This window comes from Balaenoptera ricei, chromosome 11 (assembly GCF_028023285.1).
Source record: "Balaenoptera ricei isolate mBalRic1 chromosome 11, mBalRic1.hap2, whole genome shotgun sequence".
NCBI lineage: Eukaryota > Metazoa > Chordata > Mammalia > Artiodactyla > Balaenopteridae > Balaenoptera > Balaenoptera ricei.
In genome coordinates, this window is record NC_082649.1 from 68,726,654 (window position 1) to 68,748,301 (window position 21,648).

The 21,648-nt window shown below is 58.1% G+C and overlaps 1 protein-coding gene across 2 annotated transcripts; it reads left to right on the forward strand.

Annotated features, from left to right (window-relative positions):
• Positions 1-13,802, forward strand: SLC38A3 (solute carrier family 38 member 3). 2 transcript variants are annotated; one of them, XM_059939697.1, is made up of 16 exons: positions 1-70; positions 7,373-7,527; positions 7,618-7,699; positions 7,872-7,987; positions 8,560-8,633; positions 8,716-8,808; positions 8,888-8,969; positions 10,070-10,152; positions 10,235-10,293; positions 10,457-10,621; positions 10,703-10,782; positions 11,055-11,155; positions 11,384-11,508; positions 11,605-11,749; positions 12,690-12,793; positions 12,882-13,802. In XM_059939697.1, exons 2-16 carry the CDS (start codon positions 7,427-7,429, stop codon positions 12,984-12,986), a joined length of 1,515 nt encoding a protein of 504 aa, XP_059795680.1. In that variant the 5' UTR covers positions 1-70; positions 7,373-7,426; the 3' UTR covers positions 12,987-13,802. The 2 variants fall into 2 exon arrangements, with proteins under 2 accessions (XP_059795680.1, XP_059795681.1); XM_059939698.1 differs by lacking the exons at positions 11,055-11,155; positions 11,384-11,508.
• Positions 13,803-21,648: the final 7,846 nt, after the last annotated feature.

Below are 21,648 nucleotides of genomic sequence, written 5' to 3' on the forward strand. Positions count from 1 at the left end.
GCTCAGCCGGGAGCAGAGCGGACAGCACCGGCCCGAGCGGAGCACCGCGCGTCCTCACCCGCGAGGCCAGGTACTGCTGGGGCGCCGACCCCCCGCCCAGGGGCACCGAGCGGGCGGAGCCCTACTGTCCACTTTCGCGTCCGGAGCTGGGCTCTGGGCAGGTCCCCTCGCCCGCCCTGGCTCCGGGCAGGCGCCCCAGCCTCTGGGGAGCCAAAGCCCCGAGCGCTCCAGGCGCAGGTCTGGGGACCCGCCAGCTCCCAGCTTGAGCTAGTGTCCTGGGAGGAGCACCTCGTGGTCTCGGGGCCTCTCGCAGGGCCGGGCGGGATAGCAGGAGGTCGGCGGCACCCGGGGCTGGGGTCACAGGACGCCTTGTTGGGGGCTAGAGTGGCACGCGATGGGCTTCCCGAGGCACGGTCCATGGGGGCGAGCTCGAGAGGGCCCGGACGGGGGCCTAAGAGGGCCGGGGAGCAGGCCCTGGAGCGCTGCCCCGACGGGCGCCTGACAATCGGCCCGCTGGCACGCCGGGCGTCAGGGTATATTTATCCCGCTGCGTTAGGCAGGGGCTTGAAGGCAGATCGGGCCAGGCTGCCTGAGGGGCCGCGTGGCACATGTTGGTCCCAGAGTCCGTGCCATTTGCAGCCAGGCCAGCGGGCACGGCGGGCACAGGGCGAGCGTGGCTCCCTGGATTGAGGGCGTGGCTCGGTCTGAGCTCCTAGAGCTGACAGTGCGCGCAGGGGCGGAGGGAAAGGACCAGGACTAGGTTTGCAGGAACCCGCCCCCACCCGATTGGCCCCTTCGATTGGCCACAGCGAGTGCGTGCGTTTGTTTACACCCGGGGAGGGGGAGGCCAGGGGCGGGGTCTGTGGGAATCCACCCTCTCCCCCACAGTGACCCGAGTCCTGAGCCCAGGTGTAGGCTCTGGGACAGGTCTGAGGGGGACTAAGTTAAAGGTCCTTGCACCGTGGGGGCCACCTCGACCCAGGCCCATCCTTCTTTCAGCCTGCCAGTGCTGTCCTTCCTTCCATGACTGCCTTCAGCCACTGTGCTGGCCCTGAAAGGGGCCCTTCCTCTTTAGTACACAGTCTGGCATGGGGGCTCACTTCCTTCTGGAAAGTAAGCAAATGCCTCAGAGGTTCTCAGTCTGGAGCATAGCAAGTTGGAGAGATCCAAGGACAGGTCCATTTTGAGAGGGGGAGGTTCTGCACAAACATGGAAGGCTTCCTGCAGGAAGCACCAAAGGTGGGAGAAATCAGGGGTGGATGAGGCCAGGCCTGGCACATTCCTAAGAGGGCTGGAATGCTGGGATCAGGAATGAGAATCTCGGACTCCTTGAGGCTGAGGGCTGGGGGCTGTGTCTCGGGGGAGGGTGGGGGTGTACATCTCAAAACTTTGTTCTGCCTGGGCCCATAGAGCCACCGTCCTCACTGGCTTCCCAAGCCACCCTTTGTTCTGTACTGGTTCTTTGGGCCCATGTCACAAACACCCCCCGCATCCAGGCTCCAGGTGGCAAGACCATGAGGGCTGGTTGCTCCTGTCCTAGTGCCTGCTGCCCTAGCAAGTAGCCTTGGAGGCCTGGACGAATGGAGAAACACGTGCAATAGGACAAGCTGGGTGGTTCCTGGTCTCTGGGTGGGGGCAGGGAAGGTTTCTGAGCCGAACTGAGTGCACCCTGAAAGTCTGGGCTGGGCAGGGTGCAGGCACTCAGTCTGAGGGGGAAAATGTTTTGGGGGAGTGGTTGGCTACAAGAGAGGTACAGTTTTGGCATCTGTGTGCACAGAAAGCTGGGGCGGGATGTGCAGTCTATACCATAATAGGATAGGGGCACTGCAGGAGGATGTTCTAGTGCAGACATGGCCGGGGAGCCAGGCGCCACTTGGAGCAGGTGAAATGGGGTGGAGGCTTGCCAAAGACCTTGAACCCATTCCATTCATTTAATATTTACTGAGTACCTACTGTGTGCCCTGTGCACACTCAGTCTGCTGGATGGAGGGCTGGACTTTGGATAAAACAGATGCATGGTGGGGGCGCTCTAGAGGACCGGGCAGGGCTTCTGGGGGCCAAAGGGAAGGACCAGCTGCTGGGCAGGAGGGGCTTTCCGGCCAGCGGCCTGGGGTGGCTTGGATTTGAATTTCCGCTCTGCGGGCCACGTCCTGTACACAGCCTCTCAGCCAGCACGTCTGCACACGTGCATGGCTGCTGAGGATGGGGGTCACTTCAACTGACTGTCCTCTCCGTATACCTTTCCTATTGTGTGGGTAGACAAACCATGGGTGCTGGACTACGGGGCTGTGAGCTTTCCAGCTGGGCCTGGCCTGTGGCCCCAGTGGGTTCAGTCCCACCCTCTGGATGTCTGCACCTGACTAATGGGAGCATAACCTGCCCTTGTAGGAACCTGGAAATGCTGTGGCATCCCTGCAGTGCCCACTGGGCCTGCTGCCCCCTCACCTGGGCCTCTGGCTCCCTCTACTTCTTGCGCCTTCTGGGATGCTCTGTCTTGTCTTGCTGTCTCTCTGTCTCTTTCTCCATCTGGCTATCTCTAAATGGTTGGCCATCTCTGTCGATCTGTCTCTCACTTATCTGGTTGTCTGTCTCCCTGTCTGAATGTCTATCCACCCATCTCTCTGTGTATTCTTCTCTATTTGTGTCCCTCTAGATCCATCTGCATTTCTTTATCTCCCCGTGCCTGTCTCTTGGTCTGGATCAGTATGCATGGACACAGATATCATGTGTGTGTGTTTTCTCTCCCTGTCTCTCTCTTCCCTCCCTCTGACTCTGCTTCTTCCTGACATTGGATGGCGCCTCTCCTCTGGGCTGACCTTGCCTTCTGCCTCCCCATTGGGGTCTCCAGTGAGTCCTGAGCTGCCCCAGGCCCCTGCTCCAGCTTTCTTTGGGGCCAGAAGTCCGGCTGTCCAAATATTTGGCCGCCTCCAGGGGATTCCGAGTCAGCAGGGAGGAGGATGGGCTGGCTGGCTCGGGGTCTCCCCTGCCCCTGGGGGGGCCACAGGCACGTGATGTCCTGTCCTTTGCCTCAGCTGAGCCTCGGGCTGCACGTCCTTCTCAGCAGGCTGGCAGTGGGGGGGAGGGGGCTGCTGCTGGCTCTGGCCCAGTCTTGAGGCAAGAGGTTCCGACTGCAGCTTCCACTGGGGGCAATCTGAGCAAGGAGGGTCCAGGGGTGGGCAGAAGGGGAGGCCTAGGTGTCTGGGGATAGGCCCAATGCTAAGCGTCTGTTAGGTTTAGAAAATGTACCCTGTCACAGGAAAGTCCATCTTCCGGCCCCAGCTGGGGCCCTCAGATCCTCCTAGACACTTCCGGATACCCGGAACACAGAAGCACCGGGCCAGAGAGCTAGGGGATGAGGGGTTGGTGTGGCCAACACATCAGTGCTCTGCACCATTTGCCTTCCCCTCCTGCATGCTACCCCCTCAGTACCAGCCGGATGTTGGCCACACACTAGCCACTTACTCAGTGTTGTTGGCAATGGGGGAGTAGCGGATGGAAGACTGGATCTGCTGAGGTCAAAATCTGGAGTTGTGGGTCTGGGGGAGGGGCAAGGGGTTTGTTTTAGTATCCTCCCGCGTCCCGAACACCCGCCCACACACCCTGTCCCTAGACCCCTGACCTCAGCAATCAGCTCCGCACCAATCCCTGTTGCTGTGCCTTGAGAACATACAATCCAGATGTGTCTGCTGAATCCAGTTTCCCTGTTAACTGATAGCTTGTCCGAGGAGGGTGTTTTCCTTCTGAAGCCTGGAGAAGCAGGTGGGCAAAGGGGCTCTAGGGAGGGACACCTTCTCTCAGCTAATGAGGGGAGTGGTAAGGACCGGTGAACTAGAACTGGGGGCAGCCCTCATCCATGGGCCCCCAGGGATGACCACAGTGGACCCTTAAGCCAGGCCAGCCGCCTCTCACCTGAGATCTGAGCTGAGGTGAGGGTTTCCCAGGCACAAGGAGCCTGGGGGCCATGGCAGCAAGCTCTGTGGGGTCTGTGCCTCCACCAGCACATGTGGCCACAGGACCGAGGGTAGAAGGACAGTGTGGCTGTCTCCCTGTAGTTAGCCTGCTACTGCAGACCCACTCACGTCCCTGAACATTGGGGAGGAAAGCCGGGCTCAGAGCCCTGGTGGCTCCAAGGACCTGGATGTGGGGACAGAGAGGTGTGCTTCCCATAGCAGCTGACACGAGCAGTGGCCCCACGGTGGCCTGGATTCCTGGATATCGACATCTTTAATTAGCCAAACTCAACGCCTGTCAAGGAGGTGTGCCTGACGAATTCTCACCCTGTGATGTCTGCGTGGGCGGACATTACCTGCTATGCTATCCCCGTGGCTTCTGCACCGCCCCCCCCTTATCTCTCCACAGAGCAAACAGGCCCCAGGGCAGTGGCCTGGACCATCGATTTACTGCCTGAACCGATGCTACACCCATGACAGATGCCATTCTGATGATCTGCCCAAGGTTGCAGTGATCTCCCCACCCAAGATCCTGACCGCTCTCTGGGAGCCTGTGGTCTGCTCTGGGGGCGAAGTGCTCAGGGAGGCTCCTCACTCTGTCCCCACCTTTGGTCAAAACTTACGGAACCCCCGGAGGACAGGAGGACACTGAGGTCCTGAGTGGGGAATACTTTGTCCATGGTCACATGGTGAGGCAGGGCCAGGTCAGGCCTCAGACCCAGAGTGTCCACTCTGGACTTTCCCCACAGTGGGTCAGAATCTGCTGGCAGCTTTCCTCAGGCAGGGGCTATCCCCTGAGTCTACTCCGATACCTGATGCAAAGGAGCCTGGCAGGCGGCAGGCCAGAGAGACAGGAACTGTCAAAAATGGGCTGCCAGCCTCAGGAAATGCCTGGAGGTCCACATGTCAGGCCAGTACTAATCTCTACCCTGGCCCTCCAGCCCTTAGCCTTGCCCTAACTGAAGTATAGATTCCTTTACCTCGACTTCAAGGCCCTGTCAGGCTTGTCTATGGCCACGGAACCTTCATTCTATCCTCAGAGCCTGCCTTATACCATGCCTCAGGGCCTTTGCCTATGCTGTGCACTCTGCTTGAGGTACTCTTTTTTGTTTCCACATTCTGGGGGCTTCTGCTGGAATTTCAGAACTGGCTCCCTCACCTCCTCCTCCAGGAAGCCTTCCTTGATGTCCCTCTCTCTCCTTTTTTGAGTCCCAGCACTATGTGGCTTGGTTAAAAACCACACTATGTGCTGGGGTTCCCCTGCAGGAGCCATAGGGTGGGGGATGTCTGTGTGGGTTTTGTCCCTTCCAGACTGGAAGCCACTTGAGGAGGGGTATTCCATGTCCTCTCTGGGATCTCGCGCCAGCCTGAGACCCAGCAGTGACTGGTCATGAGTAATAGGCAGGACCGGAAGGTCTAGGCCCAGGTCCTGCTTGAGGGGATGGGGAACCTGGAGCCAGGGCCTCAGGCACTTTGGCCATGACCATGCCATGGCTGTGGTCTCCCTGGAGGCAGTGCCTGGCTGCTAGGGAAGAATATTAAGGCAGAGAAGAGTGCTTTGTCCAGGCTGCTGACTCAGCACACTCTGAGGGCCTGTCCAAGCCTGCCCCGGGCGGAAGGCCAGGCAAGGGCAACCCCAGCTGAGAGCCAGGGGGCACTCTGGAGTGACTCTGGAGACCAGGTGCTGGTATCCTTGGAGGGGTGCTGTTGGTGAGGCTCAGGGCAGGGGCATGAAGAAGACAGGCTTACCTTAGGGACTCTGGTCCAGGGGAAGAGGGTGTTAGAAGAGATGCTCAAATTGTCATGGTCCTATGTGGACAGGCTGGAGGAGAGAAGGGTTCAGATGCCAGCATCAGAGGAAGGAGAGGTAGGTTGAGGGGTCCAAGGGTGCCAGGTATGGGGTACTCAGGACTGAGGTACCTAGGATCTGAACTCTGGCTTGGGGCTGCCTGGGGCCATTGCAGGGAGGTCCTCTAGTCAGTTCTGTGTGGCTGCTGCCTCCAGAACACCAGGGCCTGTGGCCTGAGGCCCAAGTCCTGAGCCTAGCCTCCCCTACCCACCCTAGCCCTGAATGCTGAGTTTGAGACCCCTGGTGCTCCAGCTTCAGGAGCAGACCTGAGACCATCAGGATCTGGAGTGGGGATGGGGGATTTGGGGCAGGATTCAGGGTTCCCAAGTGGAGGGGGTGCCATGACATCAAAACTAGGCTCTGGCTGACCTGCCTGGCAGTGCTGCCCCCTCCCTGGTCTCCACTCTGGCTTCAGATCTCCTGCTGGCCTGTCTGGCCTTCAGGATGTCCTTGTAGATCCTGGGGACACTATGCCCAGGTACCTTCTGGGCATGGGGTAGGTGGCTCCCAGCGCCAGTGATGGGAGAGGGGCTAGCAAGTTGTCTGGGCAGTGGGCAGAGTTGGGCATGGGGAGGAGGGGAGCTGATCCCTTTGGGGTCCAGCTGAGCTATGCCTTGAGCGCAGGGAAGGGAAGACTGATCCAGTGGTCCAGGCCCATCTACAGCTGGCCAAGGTTCTGAGTTCCTGACCTGGGGCTCCAGGAAGTGGGGAGTCTCCTCAAAGGGTGGGCACCTAAGGGTGGGGTGGTTCCCCAGCAGGGGAGGAGAGGCTTGAAAGAGAACATGGCCCTGAGGCCAGAGCTGTGCGGAGGGTGAGGCCTGCGTGGCCCAAAGAACTGGGCCCCAGGGCACCCATTTCCTGGAAGGCCCCTGAGGGCCCTTTGCAGCCAAGCGGGCAGGGTCCAGGTGTCCAGCCACCCAGCACCGCCTTAGGCCTCCTGGCTCCGGGGGAGTAGCCTCTGCGCCTGCCGTTCCCAGCGCCAGCTCTTAGCCCACAGAGGGACCTTTGTTCCGGCTGCCAGCAAAGCCCGCCGGGTGGCTGGGAACAGGGCCCACAGCCCTCGCCCTCTCCCGAGGCCTCCAGCCGTCAGGCAGTGCCATTCTAGGTTGGCTAGGAGGCCCCTGGCACACAGGGCACAGGAAACTGTCTCCCAGTATTAATATCAGGGAGGGGCAATCAGTCCAGGGCCCATCCCCAGAGAGGGGTCTGGTGGCCTGGGACTCAGCCTTCTGGGGTCCTGGCACCACTGGGCTCTGAACTCAGGTCATCCAACTGAGCTTTATTTCACAGATGGTGAAACTGAGGCCCCAAGGGCTTGCCTGGGTCGATATGTATATGTGGCAGGGGAGTGCTAGGTACTAGCTGAGGTGTCGCCTCAGAATGTCCTGGAGAACTCAGGTATCCGAGCTCTGCCCCTCAATGGCAGGTTCCAGGGTGGCAGCAGGCAGAGCTGCATGAACATGTATGTCCTCAGTGAAATTCTGGGAGGTGTGCTACAGCTGCAGACTTCTGTGGGAGTCTGGGCCGTGAGCCCAAGGAGCGGGGATAACCAGAGGGACCGTCTGCTCTGTAGACTTCTGACTGCGTCAGTGTGAGAGCCAGTGTTCCTGGTGGTGGTCCCTGAGCCATGGAGGCACCTCTGCAGACGGAGATGGTGGAGTTGGTACCCAACGGCAAACACTTGGAGGGGCTACTCCCAGTCGCCACCCCCACGGCTGGCAACCAGAGGTGAGCGAGGGACTCAGTCATGGCTTAGGGCAGGGCAGGGTGCAGGGCAAGGGGCTGGAGCTGAGCTGCCTGGCTGGTCTGTGCCTGCAGGGTTGAGGGCCCCGGACGGAGCTGTGTTGAGGGCGAAGGCTTCCTACCACAAAGTCCCAGCAAGGAGCCACACTTCACCGATGTGAGCAAGGGTGGCCGTCAGGGGCTCGGGGGCACCCCTGGGAGCTTGAGGGCAGTAATGAGGTGCTATGGGGCAGCGATGGGAGGCCAAGGGACAGTGCGAGGGAATGCTGATTTACCTCCACAACTTGCTAACTCACCCCACCCCTCCCGTCTCACTCTGGTGCCTGCAGTTCGAGGGGAAGACATCGTTCGGGATGTCAGTGTTCAACCTCAGTAACGCCATCATGGGCAGTGGCATCCTGGGGCTCGCCTACGCCATGGCCAATACGGGCATCATCCTTTTCCTGTGAGTGCCCTTAGCAAACCTTCTAAAGATAGGAGCCCTAAACAGGCCACCAATCCTGACCTCCCAGGACCTGCCAGTTTCCTGTCACAAGACCCAGGCTGCAGTGGGTGGGCACTTACACTCAACCCAAACCACAGCTGAAAAAAACAGCCGTGGCCAGACAAATATACCTCATTTCCCAGTAAACCTGCTGAGATGACAACACGGGGCCAGCCTAACAGGACTGAGTCTGTCCTACCACATTTACACGTGATGGATAAACCCCATGGCCAGGCCTTATGTGGGTACACGTGTCCTTACCTCAGAGCTCTGCCCTGCAGCCTAAATGGAAAACATGTTTCTTCCAAGATCTCAAGGGGAGGTGGTGCTCAGAGGGTCCCTTCTGGGTCATGGCCACCCTGGGTCAACCCAGGTGATGTTCACCACCCCTGGGGCCTGCCGAGTTTGCATCCACACATGTTGGGGGTCCAGACACCTGGGTCACAGACCCCGCACACCCAGGCCTCCTGGAGCTCATTGCCCCCTGCCTGCCAGGGGAGCCCCAGCGACCTCTTTTCGTCCACCTTCCCCAGGTTCCTGTTGACGGCCGTCGCCTTGCTCTCCAGCTACTCCATCCACCTGCTACTCAAGTCCTCAGGGATCGTGGGTGAGCCCCAAACCTGGCCTGTAGCAGGGAGGGGTGGGCTGGGGAGAGCACTCCTGACTGTCCTGATTCCCTGTCCTCACAGGCATCCGTGCCTATGAGCAGCTGGGCTACCGTGCCTTTGGGACCCCAGGAAAGCTGGCGGCAGCCCTGGCCATTGTGCTGCAGAACATCGGAGGTGAGGCTGATGGGCAGGTGATGGACGGTGGACAGGCTGAAGGCTGGCTGGTTTGGCTGACCTGCCTCTCTCCCCCCAGCCATGTCCAGCTACCTGTACATCATCAAGTCCGAGCTGCCCCTTGTCATACAGACCTTCCTGAACCTGGAGGAGCGGACCTCGTGAGCCCCAGGGTGGGGCGGGGCTGGGTGAGGGTGGGAGGCCCTAGTCTAACCCTCTATGTCCACCACTAGCAGAGCCCAGGCTGGGCTAGTGGGAGAGACAAGACAGGGTGGAGGTGGGGGGCAGAGAGCTGCCGGCAGAGCTACCATTCAGTGCACAGTTGTTTATGCAGCACCTTGGGGAAGACTCCCAGGAGGGCCATGTGGGGCAGGGGGTAGTCTGAGGCTGAGGAAGCCGGCCCCGCCTAGCCGTGGACCCAGCCTGTGAGCACAGAGGACCTGAGAGCCTCAGGCTTAGCTCTAAGCTCCTGCTATTCCTGACCGTGGCTTGGGTGTTAGCCTCCCCACCACCTCGCCCCAACCAAGAAATTAAGCCCACAGCGTCCCAGTTGCCTATTGTCAGTTTAGCCAGTTCTCGTGGCATAAGCATGTTTTGTGGGTAGGAGCAGAGAAGATAGCCAGGTCCTGCCCTTGGCAATACAGCCCCGGCAAGCAGAAAGGCTGCATGGCTGAAAACAGCTCTGGGAGGAAGGAAACAGCCAGAATTCTGCCCCCAGGCCCTGGGGGTCTTTCCCAAGGAGTTGGCCTTTGGGCTTGCCCTTGAAGGAGGGTCTCATTCCTCATCCCTTTAGCTCCCTGTGTCCACTGTCCATTGAGGGCGTGGGGCAGGATGATGCAGGATGCAGATGCTGGGGGGACCACAAGGAGCTCAGATGGTTGGCAAGTCCCTGAGACCCCCATGGAAAATACCTCACCCCCCAGACCCAGGTTCTTTCATCCCACCCACCTCCCGGGCCCCTTGGGGCCACTCCATGGGGAGGATGGACCCAGACCTATGTATTCTAGGAAAAACAACCACAGTGACGGCAATTGTAATGGTTACCAAGCAGGAGCTGAGTGTATTAGTCCTCACCTTGTCCAGGAGAGTGCTGGGAGTGGGCCCATTTTGCAGATGGGTAAAGGGAGGCTCAGAGCTGTGGACAAGTATTCTTCAGAGATCACTCAGTGGCACCACGGGTGACCCCGGCTGGGGGTCAGGCGGCCCCATCACCCAAGGCTGAGTGGACTCTAATATCAGCTCCCCACTCCCGTCCCTGCAGGGACTGGTACATGAATGGAAACTACCTGGTGATCCTGGTCTCTGTCATCGTCATTCTGCCTCTGGCACTGATGCGGCAGCTTGGTGAGTGTGGCGGGGCCAGGGCCTTGGAGGGATGCGTGGGAGGGGACCTTCAGTCTCACATCCCCCCTCCCCAACTTTGCAGGCTACCTAGGCTACTCCAGTGGCTTCTCTCTCAGCTGCATGGTGTTCTTCCTAATTGCAGTGAGTTACCCTCCACACTGGTCGAGGGAGGGGGGCAGGTCCTTCTGGGAAGCCTGGGTCAGAAGGCAGCTCCTCCAGTCCTGATCTAGATGTGGCTTCACAGTGACTTCCCAGGCAGCCTAGCCTGGCCCTGATACCCTCATCCTTCCCTGCCCCCACCTAGGTCATCTACAAAAAGTTCCACGTGCCCTGCCCGCTGTCCCCCAGTTTAGCCAACGTGACAGGCAACTTCAGCCTCGTGGAGGTCATCAAGGAAGAGGCAGGGCTGCAGGTTGAGACGGAGGCCGCAGCCTTCTGCACCCCGAGCTACTTCACCCTCAACACACAGGTTGCAACAGACCAGGGAGGGGGCAGTGGGCCTGGTGAGAGTGTCAGGGGCTGTTCTGACACAGAATCCCTGTTTTGCCAGACGGCATACACGATCCCCATCATGGCTTTCGCCTTTGTCTGCCACCCTGAGGTGCTGCCCATCTATACAGAGCTCAAGGAGTAGGTATCCGTGGCTGGGAGAGGGGGAGGGGGCTGCCTTGTGTTGGTTTGGGGAGAACGGATGTGGTCCTAAAGGGGGGAAAGAGTGACAGGAGCCAAGTCATTTTATCCAAGGTCTCCATGGCTGCCACAAGGGGTGACCGGGGGCAAGAAGGAGGCTCCCTCAGCTACCAGATGGTGAGGGTGTGGTGCCAGAGAGAGACCCCAGGACACATGGGGGTTTCCCAGTGTGGCCCAGCTTGGCACCAATCCCCTCCCCTGCTGCCCCATAGCCCCTCCAAGAGGAAGATGCAGCACATCTCCAACCTGTCCATCGCCGTCATGTATGTCATGTACTTCCTGGCCGCCCTCTTCGGCTACCTCACCTTCTACGGTATGGCTGGACCGTGGGGGCAGAGGCAGAGGCCAGGCTGGGGGGCAAGGGGCTGGCCAGTGGCCATGGCACCCTGCATACTATAGGCGTTCATTAGGTCTGTGATGCCTAACTGTGCCCTGCAGCTGTGGAGGTGTGTTACCACTCCTCAGTGTCAGGGTCAACCCAGGCTCAGAGCCCAACCCCCTCCCTGGACCTCCTGCTGACCACCCTCCCTGCCTGCCACAGACAGGGTGGAGTCGGAGCTGCTGCACACCTACAACAAGGTGGACCCGTTTGATGTGCTGATCCTGTGTGTGCGCGTGGCCGTGCTGACGGCAGTCACACTCACAGTGCCAATTGTTCTGTTTCCGGTGAGCCAATGTGCAGGTGGCCAGGTGGCCAGGCCACTGGCGGGGTGGGACTGATGGGGCTGACAGATTGATGACTCTCCCCACCCTGCTTCCCAGGTGCGCCGCGCCCTCCAGCAGATGCTGTTTCAGGACCGCGAGTTCAGCTGGTTGCGGCATGTGCTCATTGCTGTTGGCCTGCTCACTTGTATCAACCTGCTGGTCATCTTTGCCCCCAACATCCTGGGCATCTTCGGGGTCATCGGTAAGGGTCTGGCCCTGCTGTGAATGGAGGCAGGGTACTGCCCCAGAGAACTTCCCTTCTGCAAACCCTGGCAGATTCCTAAGCTCATAACCTACGTTTAAGTGATGGCTGCTGGCCATGTGCACAGCTTGGCCTCCCATCTGAGATTTGTTCTTAAGGCTCTCCTAATCCATTTTGAGGGCTCAGAGCCACCGAGTCAGTTACCCTTGCTGGGGGTGCTGGAGGATGGAGTGGAGCCCAAGGGTCAAGGGGCCTTCACAAAGGATCTCATTGGCTCTTGTCCCCACCTCACATATGAAGAAGTTTAGAGTGATTAAGGGAGAGCCATATAGCTGTTAAGTGGAGAGCCTTGATTGGGCCCCAGGATCATGGGACTGTAGGTTTAGGGTTCTGTCCAACTGTCCCAGTTGGGGCTCTGAGTGGGAAGATCAAACAATTCTGAGACATCTTTGGGGTGACCCAACTCAGGAGACCGACTCCCCAGCCCAGCTCTGCAAGGACCAACACACAGACCTGGGGGCTGAGTATCATTGATATCACTGACAGGACTCTTGGTTCTGTATGTCTGAAAGCTGACTCAAAATGAATTATTCAGAAAGTAATGTATTGGCTCAATTAATGGAAAAGCCTTCAGGAATAGCTATATCCAGGAGCCCAATATCCTCAAACTTCATCTCTGTCTCTTGGCCTGCCTTTTCTCTTTGCCAGCTTCATTCACTGACAGAGTTTTCTGACACCAAAGGCACTAGCCTTCTATGCTGGTAGACAAAGAACAAGGGGAGGGGCTGATGGGCTCTCCAGAATCAGACAGAGCTCTTGAGTGGAGTCTCAAGATGAGACTCCCTCATCAAGGAATGTTTGATCTCATTAAAGGGTCCACCCTGAACCTTAGCCAATAGGTGGATGTGAGCCAGTGGTGGCCATGCCTTATTCTTTGCAGGTGCCACATCTGCCCCATGCCTCATCTTCATCTTCCCTGCCATCTTCTACTTTCGCATCATGCCCACAGAGAAGGAACCTGCAAGATCTACCCCCAAAATCCTGGTGCGAAGGGCCTGGGGGTTGGTGTGCTGGTGTGGGGATGAGGGGGCTGCCCTGACCTCAGACCTGACCCTGACTTCTGACCCCACAGGCCCTTTGTTTTGCTGCACTTGGCCTCTTGCTGATGACCATGAGCTTGAGCTTCATCATTATTGACTGGATCTCGGGGACCAGTCGGCACGGAGGAAGCCACTAGGATGACCCCCATCCTGTTCTGTCTACTCGTCCTCCTACCCCTTCCCAGACTCTTCAGCCCCTGCTCCCATCCAGTGGCCAGTTGGAGGGGGAAGAGAAAGACGTGGTGAACACCATGGCATTTGGCCCTGCCCCATGTCCTCTCTGTCGAAGTTTTTGTTAGAGCCAGGACCAAGGCCCTTGGGCCACTACCCTGCTGAGCTCCTGGCCTACAGGGGCTTCCTGAGCTGGGAGCAGGGTGAGGCTGTACCTCTGCTCCCTTCCTGCTGCCTCAGGTCCCACCCAAGCCCCTTATTCTCTTTGCACAGGTGCATAGACTGAGGCCCAGCAGCTGCCCCCTAAGGTCACATAGCCTATAGGGGCACAAAGAGCTGAATTAGGCCTGCAGTCATCCCCCCACCTTGCTCCTGGGCCATGGTCTGCTCCCTGGGGCTTCATCTCCCTCAACCTGCTTGCCTTTCCTCCTTCTGTCACCTAGGCCCCTTTCGTGGGCTCAGGCCCTTGGATAATCTGGTCCTCTTTCCCATCCCCTCCAGCAGGAGCAGAACCCCCTCACCCTATACTTGAGGGTGAGACTGGTGTGGACACCCCAAGGGACCCCTTCCCTGGTCTTTCACCAGTCCTGGGGAGGCTGGGACTCCCCCGACCCCAAGCCCAGGCCATAGCTCACATTCCACTGCTGGGAGAAGAAAGAAGCTGGGGCCCAGAACGTGTCTGCCCCTGGGAGCCAGAGACCCCAGGGGCCAGTCTGGGGCAGGGGTGGAGAGGCTGGCTGCCCCCTTTTATAAATATTATACATAAGACCAGCTGTGCTTTATATTCTTGATCTCCATGGTCCCTGGGTTCCTGGAAAGTGGGGTGAGAGCCGGGACATGGTTGGTGATGGAAGCCTGCCCTGCCTTTTTCCCTGGGATAAGGGTGGGGACAGGGTGAGTCCCCTACTCCACCCCGCCCCCTGCCTCCCAAACCAACCAGTGGTGTGCTGAGACCCAGCTCTGGGCCTGGGCCAGGCTCAGCACAGACCTGCTTTCTCACGGGGTGAGGTGGGGAGGAATTAATGAGGCCCCAGGAAATGGGACAGAGAGAGGCCTCCGGAAGGAGGCAACGTGAGGTGCATCCCCAGCAGCTTCCAGGGAGGGTCTGAGCTGGGGGCGGCTGAGCCCTGCAGAAGCCCTGCAGAAGGGCCCCCTGCCCTCCCTAGGTGCCATGTCAACCCTCTGTCAATGCCTTAAGTCTGGGGACAAAAGTCCAGGGGTCCTGTGCCCTGTCAGACTCATCTTTTATTAATAGTAAAACCTGCTACGAATAAAGGTGGGTTAGTGAGTGCCTGTATGTGGGACCTGAGTTTTGAGCTGGGGAGCCCAAGGCAGGGCAAGAGCTGCAAGCATGCAGGGCAGCCCCAGGTGGCCTGGCCTGGGTGGGACTGGGAAGCTGCCCGTTGCCCGAGGCAGGCCTGAATCAGCTGGGACCCAGCAGGACGGAGCTGCCCAGGCCTTGGCATCAAACCCTCATTAGGAGAGACCCCGAACCCGGCTAGGCGGCCAGGGAAAGGGCAGCAGGAAAAATCCAGTTTGAACTGGCAAGGCAGCTGCCGGCTTGAGAAAACCCTGAAGAAAGAACTTCCTCAAGCTGGTGGCTGCTAGGCCCATGGCAGTGCCAGCTGATCAGAGGGGGGCTTCCTGAGTCTGGTTCTCAACAGCCCCAGGCACCTGACTCCAGCCTGGGGACTCACCCAGGAGCCCCGTGGCCCCAGAAAAGAGCTGGACACTGGCCTAGAGGTGGCCGCAGCCCAGAGTGCCCCTGGCATGCAGGGCTGCCCTCTGGGGGTCTCTGGCGTCTTCCTCGTCAGGTGAGGCCATGGCCCTGCCTGAGACCCTTGGCTCCTGTGGAGTAGGAGGCAATAAAGGGCAGGGTCCATCCTGCTGACAGACCCCGGGTATCTTTTCTCAACCTCCCTCCATCCAAAGAAGGCTGCAGGTCAGAGCAGCAGCAGGACTGCCTGGAATCTCTTAAGACCCCAAGCCTGGCTTCAGGCCTCTCAGACCAGGGGGATGAGCTGACAGTCGCTCCACCCACCCGTCCCCGCTGCCACACACTTACACACTCACCCATATATACACTGCTGGGGTGGAGGAAGGACCCTGGCCCCTGGAGGCCATCTCTGCCTGCCAAGCAAGTTCTCCTCCAGACTGATTGCTGGTCAGCAGGCTCCAGGGGGAAGGGGGCAGGCAGTGTGGCCACTACACTATATCAAAAAGTCAAGTGCCCACAAGACTGTTTGAAAATGAGTATCTCTGGCTGTCAAGTTCCAGCCATTTGGCCTCCGCGAGGATGGGTCTGCAGGCCCTTGGTCATCACTAAGCATTTTTGTATGTTTTGAAGAATTTCCCAGGTCTTTTTTCTTCTGGTTTGCTTTTTTTAATTTGCTCTGAAAAAAATTTTTTAAATCTGAAATGTTAACAAATTAGAGCAGGAATTCCCTGGCAGTCCAGTGGTTAGGACTCTGTGCTCTCACTGCTGAGGGCCCAGGTTCAATTCCTGGTCGGGGAACTAAGATCCCACAAGCCGTGTGGTGCAGCCAAAAAAAAAAAAACCCAAAATTAGAGCAGCACAGAGGTCGTCAATATTTCTTTTCACCGCTTTTCTTATGACTGCTTGTAACAGAAAAATAAGATAATACAGACCAGGAAAAAGGGCCAAAGCATAGGCCTTGGTCTCCCTGACCAGCAGTTGCCCCTGCCTGCACCCTTCTCACCTGTGTGCACATGCACACATTCGCCTATCAACTGAAAAGGAATTCATTGTTCATTCATTTGACAAGTATTTATTAAGATTTCCTATGTGCCAGGCGCTCTTCTAGCACCTGTATGTACAGCAATGAACAAAGTGAAGAGCCCTGCCTTCCTTGGACTTACAGGTGGGGGATTGGATTCAGACCAGAAACATGAAACATAATCAGTAAGTTATATCATTTGTTGGCAGATGATCAGTAGTATAGGGAGTAAAAATGGCATGGTAAGGGCAATGAAGAATAAGGGTTAGAGGACTTCCCTGGCGGTCCAGTGGTTAAGACTCCGTGCTCCCAATGCAGGGGACACGGGTTTGATCCCTGGTCGGGGAACTAAGATCCCACATGCCACGTGGTGCAGCCAAATAAAATTTAAAAAGAACAAGGGTTGGGAGGTGGGTCAGGGTGGGCCTCACTGAGGAAGGGATGTTTGATGAGAACTTGGAGAGGGAGGAAGCCATGTAGATGTCTGCAGGGAACATCCAGCCAGAGGGATCAGCCAATGCAAAGCCCTGAGGCAGAACGTGCCGGGCTTGGGAGAGGAGCAGCCAGGAAGCCATGGAGGCTGATGCTGAGAGAAGTGGGAGAGGGTAGAAGGGGCGATTGGGGGCTAATGAGGGGATGTTGTGGGACCATGCCAGCCACCATAGGACTTTGGATTTTTCTGTGGAAAAGGCAAGAGCCAATGCCAGGTCCTGAACAGAGGATGGGGCAGGATCTGACTCAGTAGCAACTCTAGGTTTTAAATGGATTATTCTGGCTGCTGCATTGAGACTAGACTCTGGGGTGGGAGATGGGGAGCCAAGGGTGACACTGACACAAGGGCTACTACAGTTGTTCCAGACAGACATATCAGGTGTCTCAGCCCAGGTAGCGGCAGAGTTGGGGTGAGACGCTGGGCATATCCTGAAGGGTTCCCTGATGGCTTGGGTACGTATGACGGGAAGGGCAGAGACAAGTCCAGAGTGACTCCAACTTGCCACTGTATCTGCTGAGGGAGGCGGGGGGAGGAGTAGGCTTGGGAGGGAGATCAGTTTTGCCCATGAAAAGTTTAAAACACTGACTGGACATCAAAGTGGAAATGCCATGTTTGCTGCTAGGTGTGTGACTCAAGTTCATTAGAGTGACCAGTGCTGGAGCTTTGGATCTGGGAGGTAAAGAGTGTGGGTTGGTACTTAAAGCCAGGCTCCTGGATGTGATGGGGGCAGATGGGTTTGGAAGGAGGAGGGCAGCAGTAGGGACTGAGCCCTGGAACATTCCTCTGTTAGGAGGTAGAGATGAGGTGGAACCAGCAAAAAAGCTGGAGGGAGCAGCCAGGAGGTGGGAGGAAACCCAGGAGAATGCGGGCTCCTGGGAACCAGACGAGCATCAGCTGCTCAAGGAGGAGAGGGTGGAGCACAGACCACTGGGTCCAGCAACGTGTAGGTCACTAAGGACCGTGACCAGGGCTTTTTTGTGGAGGGAGGGGCAAGCCTGCCTGGAGAGGGTAGAGGAAAGAGAGGTAGAAAAGAAAAGAAAAAGTGTAGACAGTTTGTGTGAAGTGAGAGGAGCAGGGCCAACAGAGGCATTTAAGGAAGACTGGGAAGAAGCAGCTATTGAGGGTAAGAGATTGGAAGAAGCTGGCAGGGTGGTAGGTTGGAGGCAGGTGAAGGACTTCTGGGCCAGAGCCCTGGAAGTACTGAGCTGGAAGACAGTACGCGGAGGTTGGGCAGTCGTATCAGGGAGCATGCAGGGTGGCCACAGCCTGGCCTGGCCAAGCCAATTGCTGGTAGCTAGGAACATCATGGGTCCACGATGAAGCCAAGGACATCAAGGAGCATATGCAGGGACCCAGAAGACTCTTTCAGATCTCTGCCTTGACCTCAGTTTAAAGTCATCCAGCAACTAACTTTCAAACAACGTGAAACAGTAATAATAGACTGCAAGCTACTTAGGAAGAAAAAGTAGCCCTGGGAAAAATCGGAAAGAACAAAACTGCTTTCAAAACCATACAAGGCTGCAAACCTGCCCTGCCACGCACAGCGGGACCTGAACAGGATTAGACTTAACCCGCACACCCCACCCCCACCCCGCCCCGCCCCCGCCCCCGCCCCACCCCCACCCCCGCCCCAGAAGATCCACAGAAGGCGGCCTCTGCTGCCCCCTGGCGGTCAATGGCCAGAGTCTGGGCGGCGCAGTGACCCACCCTACACGTTACAGGACCTGGTGGTGGGGATGGTCAGCTATGGCTGTGAAGCGGGACCCTGAGGCTCCAAGGCTGTCCAGGAAGGCGTCCTGGCTGGCGCATGGGAAGAGGGCAGGCAGGAAGGCTCCGGGCGGGGCGGGGCGGGAGGGTGAGGTCGCCAAGGGAAGGGCCGGGGCTTCAACACTGGGCATCCTGGGCAGGTGAGGAACTGCCAGTCCCACACTTGGCCGGGTCCTCAGGGAGCCAGGCCTGGGCCCCCCATGAGCTGCCTGACCTTGGAGGGGTTCCTGGTGCGGAGGAAGGGGCCGAGTCCCAGCCCCACCCTTGACCAAGCGTTCTGGGAGCCCCACCAAGCATCGCCCAGCTCCTCTCCTTATGCTGCCCACATCTATTCTGGGGTCAAGCTCAGCAAGGCACCCGGAGCCCCCAAATCACACCGGCACGCGGCCCCAGGCTCAGCGCAGACTATGGGCACTGAGCCACCCCAGCTTCAGGAAGCAGGGGAAGTGCCCACCGGGATAGTCAACCAAATCAGCGTCTAATCTCCACTGTGAATTTGGCGGGTGGAGGCTACAGAACATCCTGGAACGGAGGCGGTGAAGATGCCAGGACCAGAAGAAGCAGGAAGGCATGTGTCGTGGCACGTTCTGAGGATGGGCCGGGAGGGAGGCTAAGGCTGGAGGAAGGCCAGGAGGGATGGGGTCAGAGCAGGGCAAGGGCCATGGGGCGCCACGGACGGCTCTGAGCCAGAGGACACCGAACGGCTATTGCCCTATGAAGGGAGGGCCTCGCTGGCCACCGAGTGGGCAGATCGATGGAGGCGGGGGCCAGGGCTGGAGGCAGAACGAAACGGGAAGGCAGGCCTGGTGGGGGTAATGGCGAGCGCCAGTCGGGAGAGGAGAGGACTGCGGGGAGGTGCGGGCTCTGGGCCCGCCTCGGCTCCGGCGTTGCGCCAAAGACCCGCTAGGAGGCGCCGCTGCCCCGCGAAGCCGTGCCCTGCCTCTAGCGCCACCCAAACCCCGCACTCCCGCCTAAAGAAGCCCCGGAAGAGGCGGGGCGGCGCGCTCAGAGGCCGCTTCCGGTTTCAGCTTGGCCGCGAGGTGGGGGTGGTAAACTTGGGGAGGGAAGTCACGAATAGGGAGCGGGGAGGGAACGAGGGGCCTGCGGTGGGCCGAGGGCAGGCAGTGTTAAGGGGTACTAGGGCAGGGGTGGGAACAGGGTGGCAAGAGGCCGAAAGCTGAGGGACAGGCTCTGGTCTTTGAGGCTCGCCCCACATCTGAGCCTCCGGCATTTTCCCTTGTGAAATACAGTCCTGGAGCTCCTGGGAAGCTTGGCTTTGCCCGAGACCTGGGTGCAGGGCAAGGAAGGCTTCCCAGCGATGGAGAAATGGGAAGGGAACTCCAGCAGCGGAGTAGAGAGGTGCACAGAGCTGGGGAAACAGCTATAGGGGCCTGGGGAACCCTTTAAACAGATTTTCTTTAAATGTTTGAGCCATGTCTATTTGGAGAAGAGGCCAAGCCTGTGGAGAAGGCTGAAAGGGGACTAGTCAGCCCAAACCTGCTGGAAGGAAGCTAGCTCAGTCCAGTTATATATGCCCTGCCTCCCACATGTCCCCAGCTAGCCTCTCCTAGAGGATGTGGGACAGCCCTGTCCCCATAGGCGTCACTCCATCACCCTCATCTCCTGCACCACATGGTGGTCACCCCGTGCCTCCTTCCCTGCCTTTCCTCTTGTCCACAGGGGCCACACTCTCCATAATAGTCAGAGGGAACTTTAGAAAAGTAGATCATGTCACCTGCCCTTAAAAACCCTCCAATTTTTTTTTTTTTTTTTTTTTTTTTTAGGCTGCACAGCTTGTGGAATCTTAGTTCCCTGACCAGGGATTGAACCTGAGCCCCAGCAGTGAAAGTTCCAAGTCCTAACCACTGGACTGCCAGGGAATTCCCCAAAACCCTCCAATTGTTTCCATCACATTTGGAATAAAATTTAAACTCTTCCCTGCCCTTGGCCCTGATGATCTGGCCCCTCCTGACTACCGACTGGCGCTGGCCCATAGCTGGGCCTGTGCTCTGACAGACGGTGCTGGCCCAGGGCATCTCAAAAGCTTTTCTCCAGCAGCCTGAAGCCATCCCCAACCAGGCTTATTCCTCTAACTCTGTCTAGTTGGCTTCAGTGGCAGCGTTTGTTCCCTGCAGTACTGCAGAGCAATGTCCCATGCTTCCAGGGTTCAGTGACCGGCATCTCTCCCAGAACAGGTCCCCTTTCTCTTCCCCCTCTACTCCTGGTCACCATCTACAGGAAGCTCCTGAGCCCTGGTGGCTGGGCCTTGGAGGCATCTCATGGGCTGCTTGCTGTTGCATTACCTTCATCAGGGCTGTTTTTGCTCCTTCATTAAATTAAATTCCAGGAAGCAGTGCTAATGAAGGCCCTAACGAGTTGCAGGAGAAGCTACCAGCCCCAGCCTTTGGACAGCATGGCAGGGAAGTCTAGGCAACAAGGTGAGCAGAGGAGTGGCTCCCAGGGATAGGGCTGATTATCATTTCCCAGGCCCTCTAAGGACCCTGGGTTACCCAGGGGAGGTGGCCTTCAGAGGCTGCGTAGGTAACAGACACAGTGGCAAGTTGGACAAGAGCTTTTCAAGGACGTGGAGGGGGGCTCAGCTCAGTCTTAGACCCAAAGCCTTGAAAGCTCCCTGGGTCCCCTGCTAAGTCACTGGACAGTTCTCCCCCAGTCACATCAGCAGCACCCTGAGTGCCAGGATCAGTTGGATTTTCAGGGCCAGACATGGGTCACTGGCTTGGAGATGCTGGTGTCCTCTGCAGGCTCATATGAACTCCTACCTCAGCATCTCTTGGGCACTTGGGAGCCCCCTGCCTGCCCTATGCCTCACTGATGCCTCATGGCTGTCCTCCCTCACCTCACAGTCCCTCTTGCTCTGGCTGCTGTTCTGGCCAGGCTGGCCTTTCTGTTCCAGGAACACTCAGGCCCTTCCCGCCCCAAGGTCTTTGCACTTGCTGTTGCCTCTGCCTATCGCTCTCTTCTCTTGGCTTGTCACATGGTTGGTCCCTTCCCATCATTCAGAGTTCCCCTCCTTGGACTGTTCCTCCTTTTTTTTTTTTAATTTATTTATTTAATTTATTTATTTTTGGCTGCGTTGGGTCCTCTTTGCTGCGCGCGGGCTTTCTCTAGTTGCGGTGAGCAGGGGCTCCTCTTCGTTGCGGTGCATGGGCTTCTCATCGCAGTGGCTTCTCTTGTGGCAGAGCACAGGCTCTAGGCGCGTGGGCTCAGTAGTTGTGGCTCGCAGGCTCTGGAACGCAGGCTCAGTAGTTGTGGCGCACGGGCTTAGTTGCTCCACGGCATGTGGGATCTTCCCGGACCAGGGCTCGAACCCGTGTCCCCTGCATTGGCAGGTGGATTCTTAACCACTGTGCCACCAGGGAAGCCCCTGGACTGTTCCTCCTGCATACACCTCCCAGTGGCTCTCGTGTCACCCTGTTGAGTTACTCCAAAACAGTGGAGTTCATTTCCCTGTTTACATGTTTGGTGTACTCCTGAAGGGCAGTGCACAATGGCACACAGTAGTTTCACAGCAAACAGTAGTTGAACAGAGGACTCCTCCTCTCAGAGCCTCCTGCCCATGTCAGGTGGAATCCCCTGGCCCCCAGAAACTTGAGCATGGAGTGCTGGGCC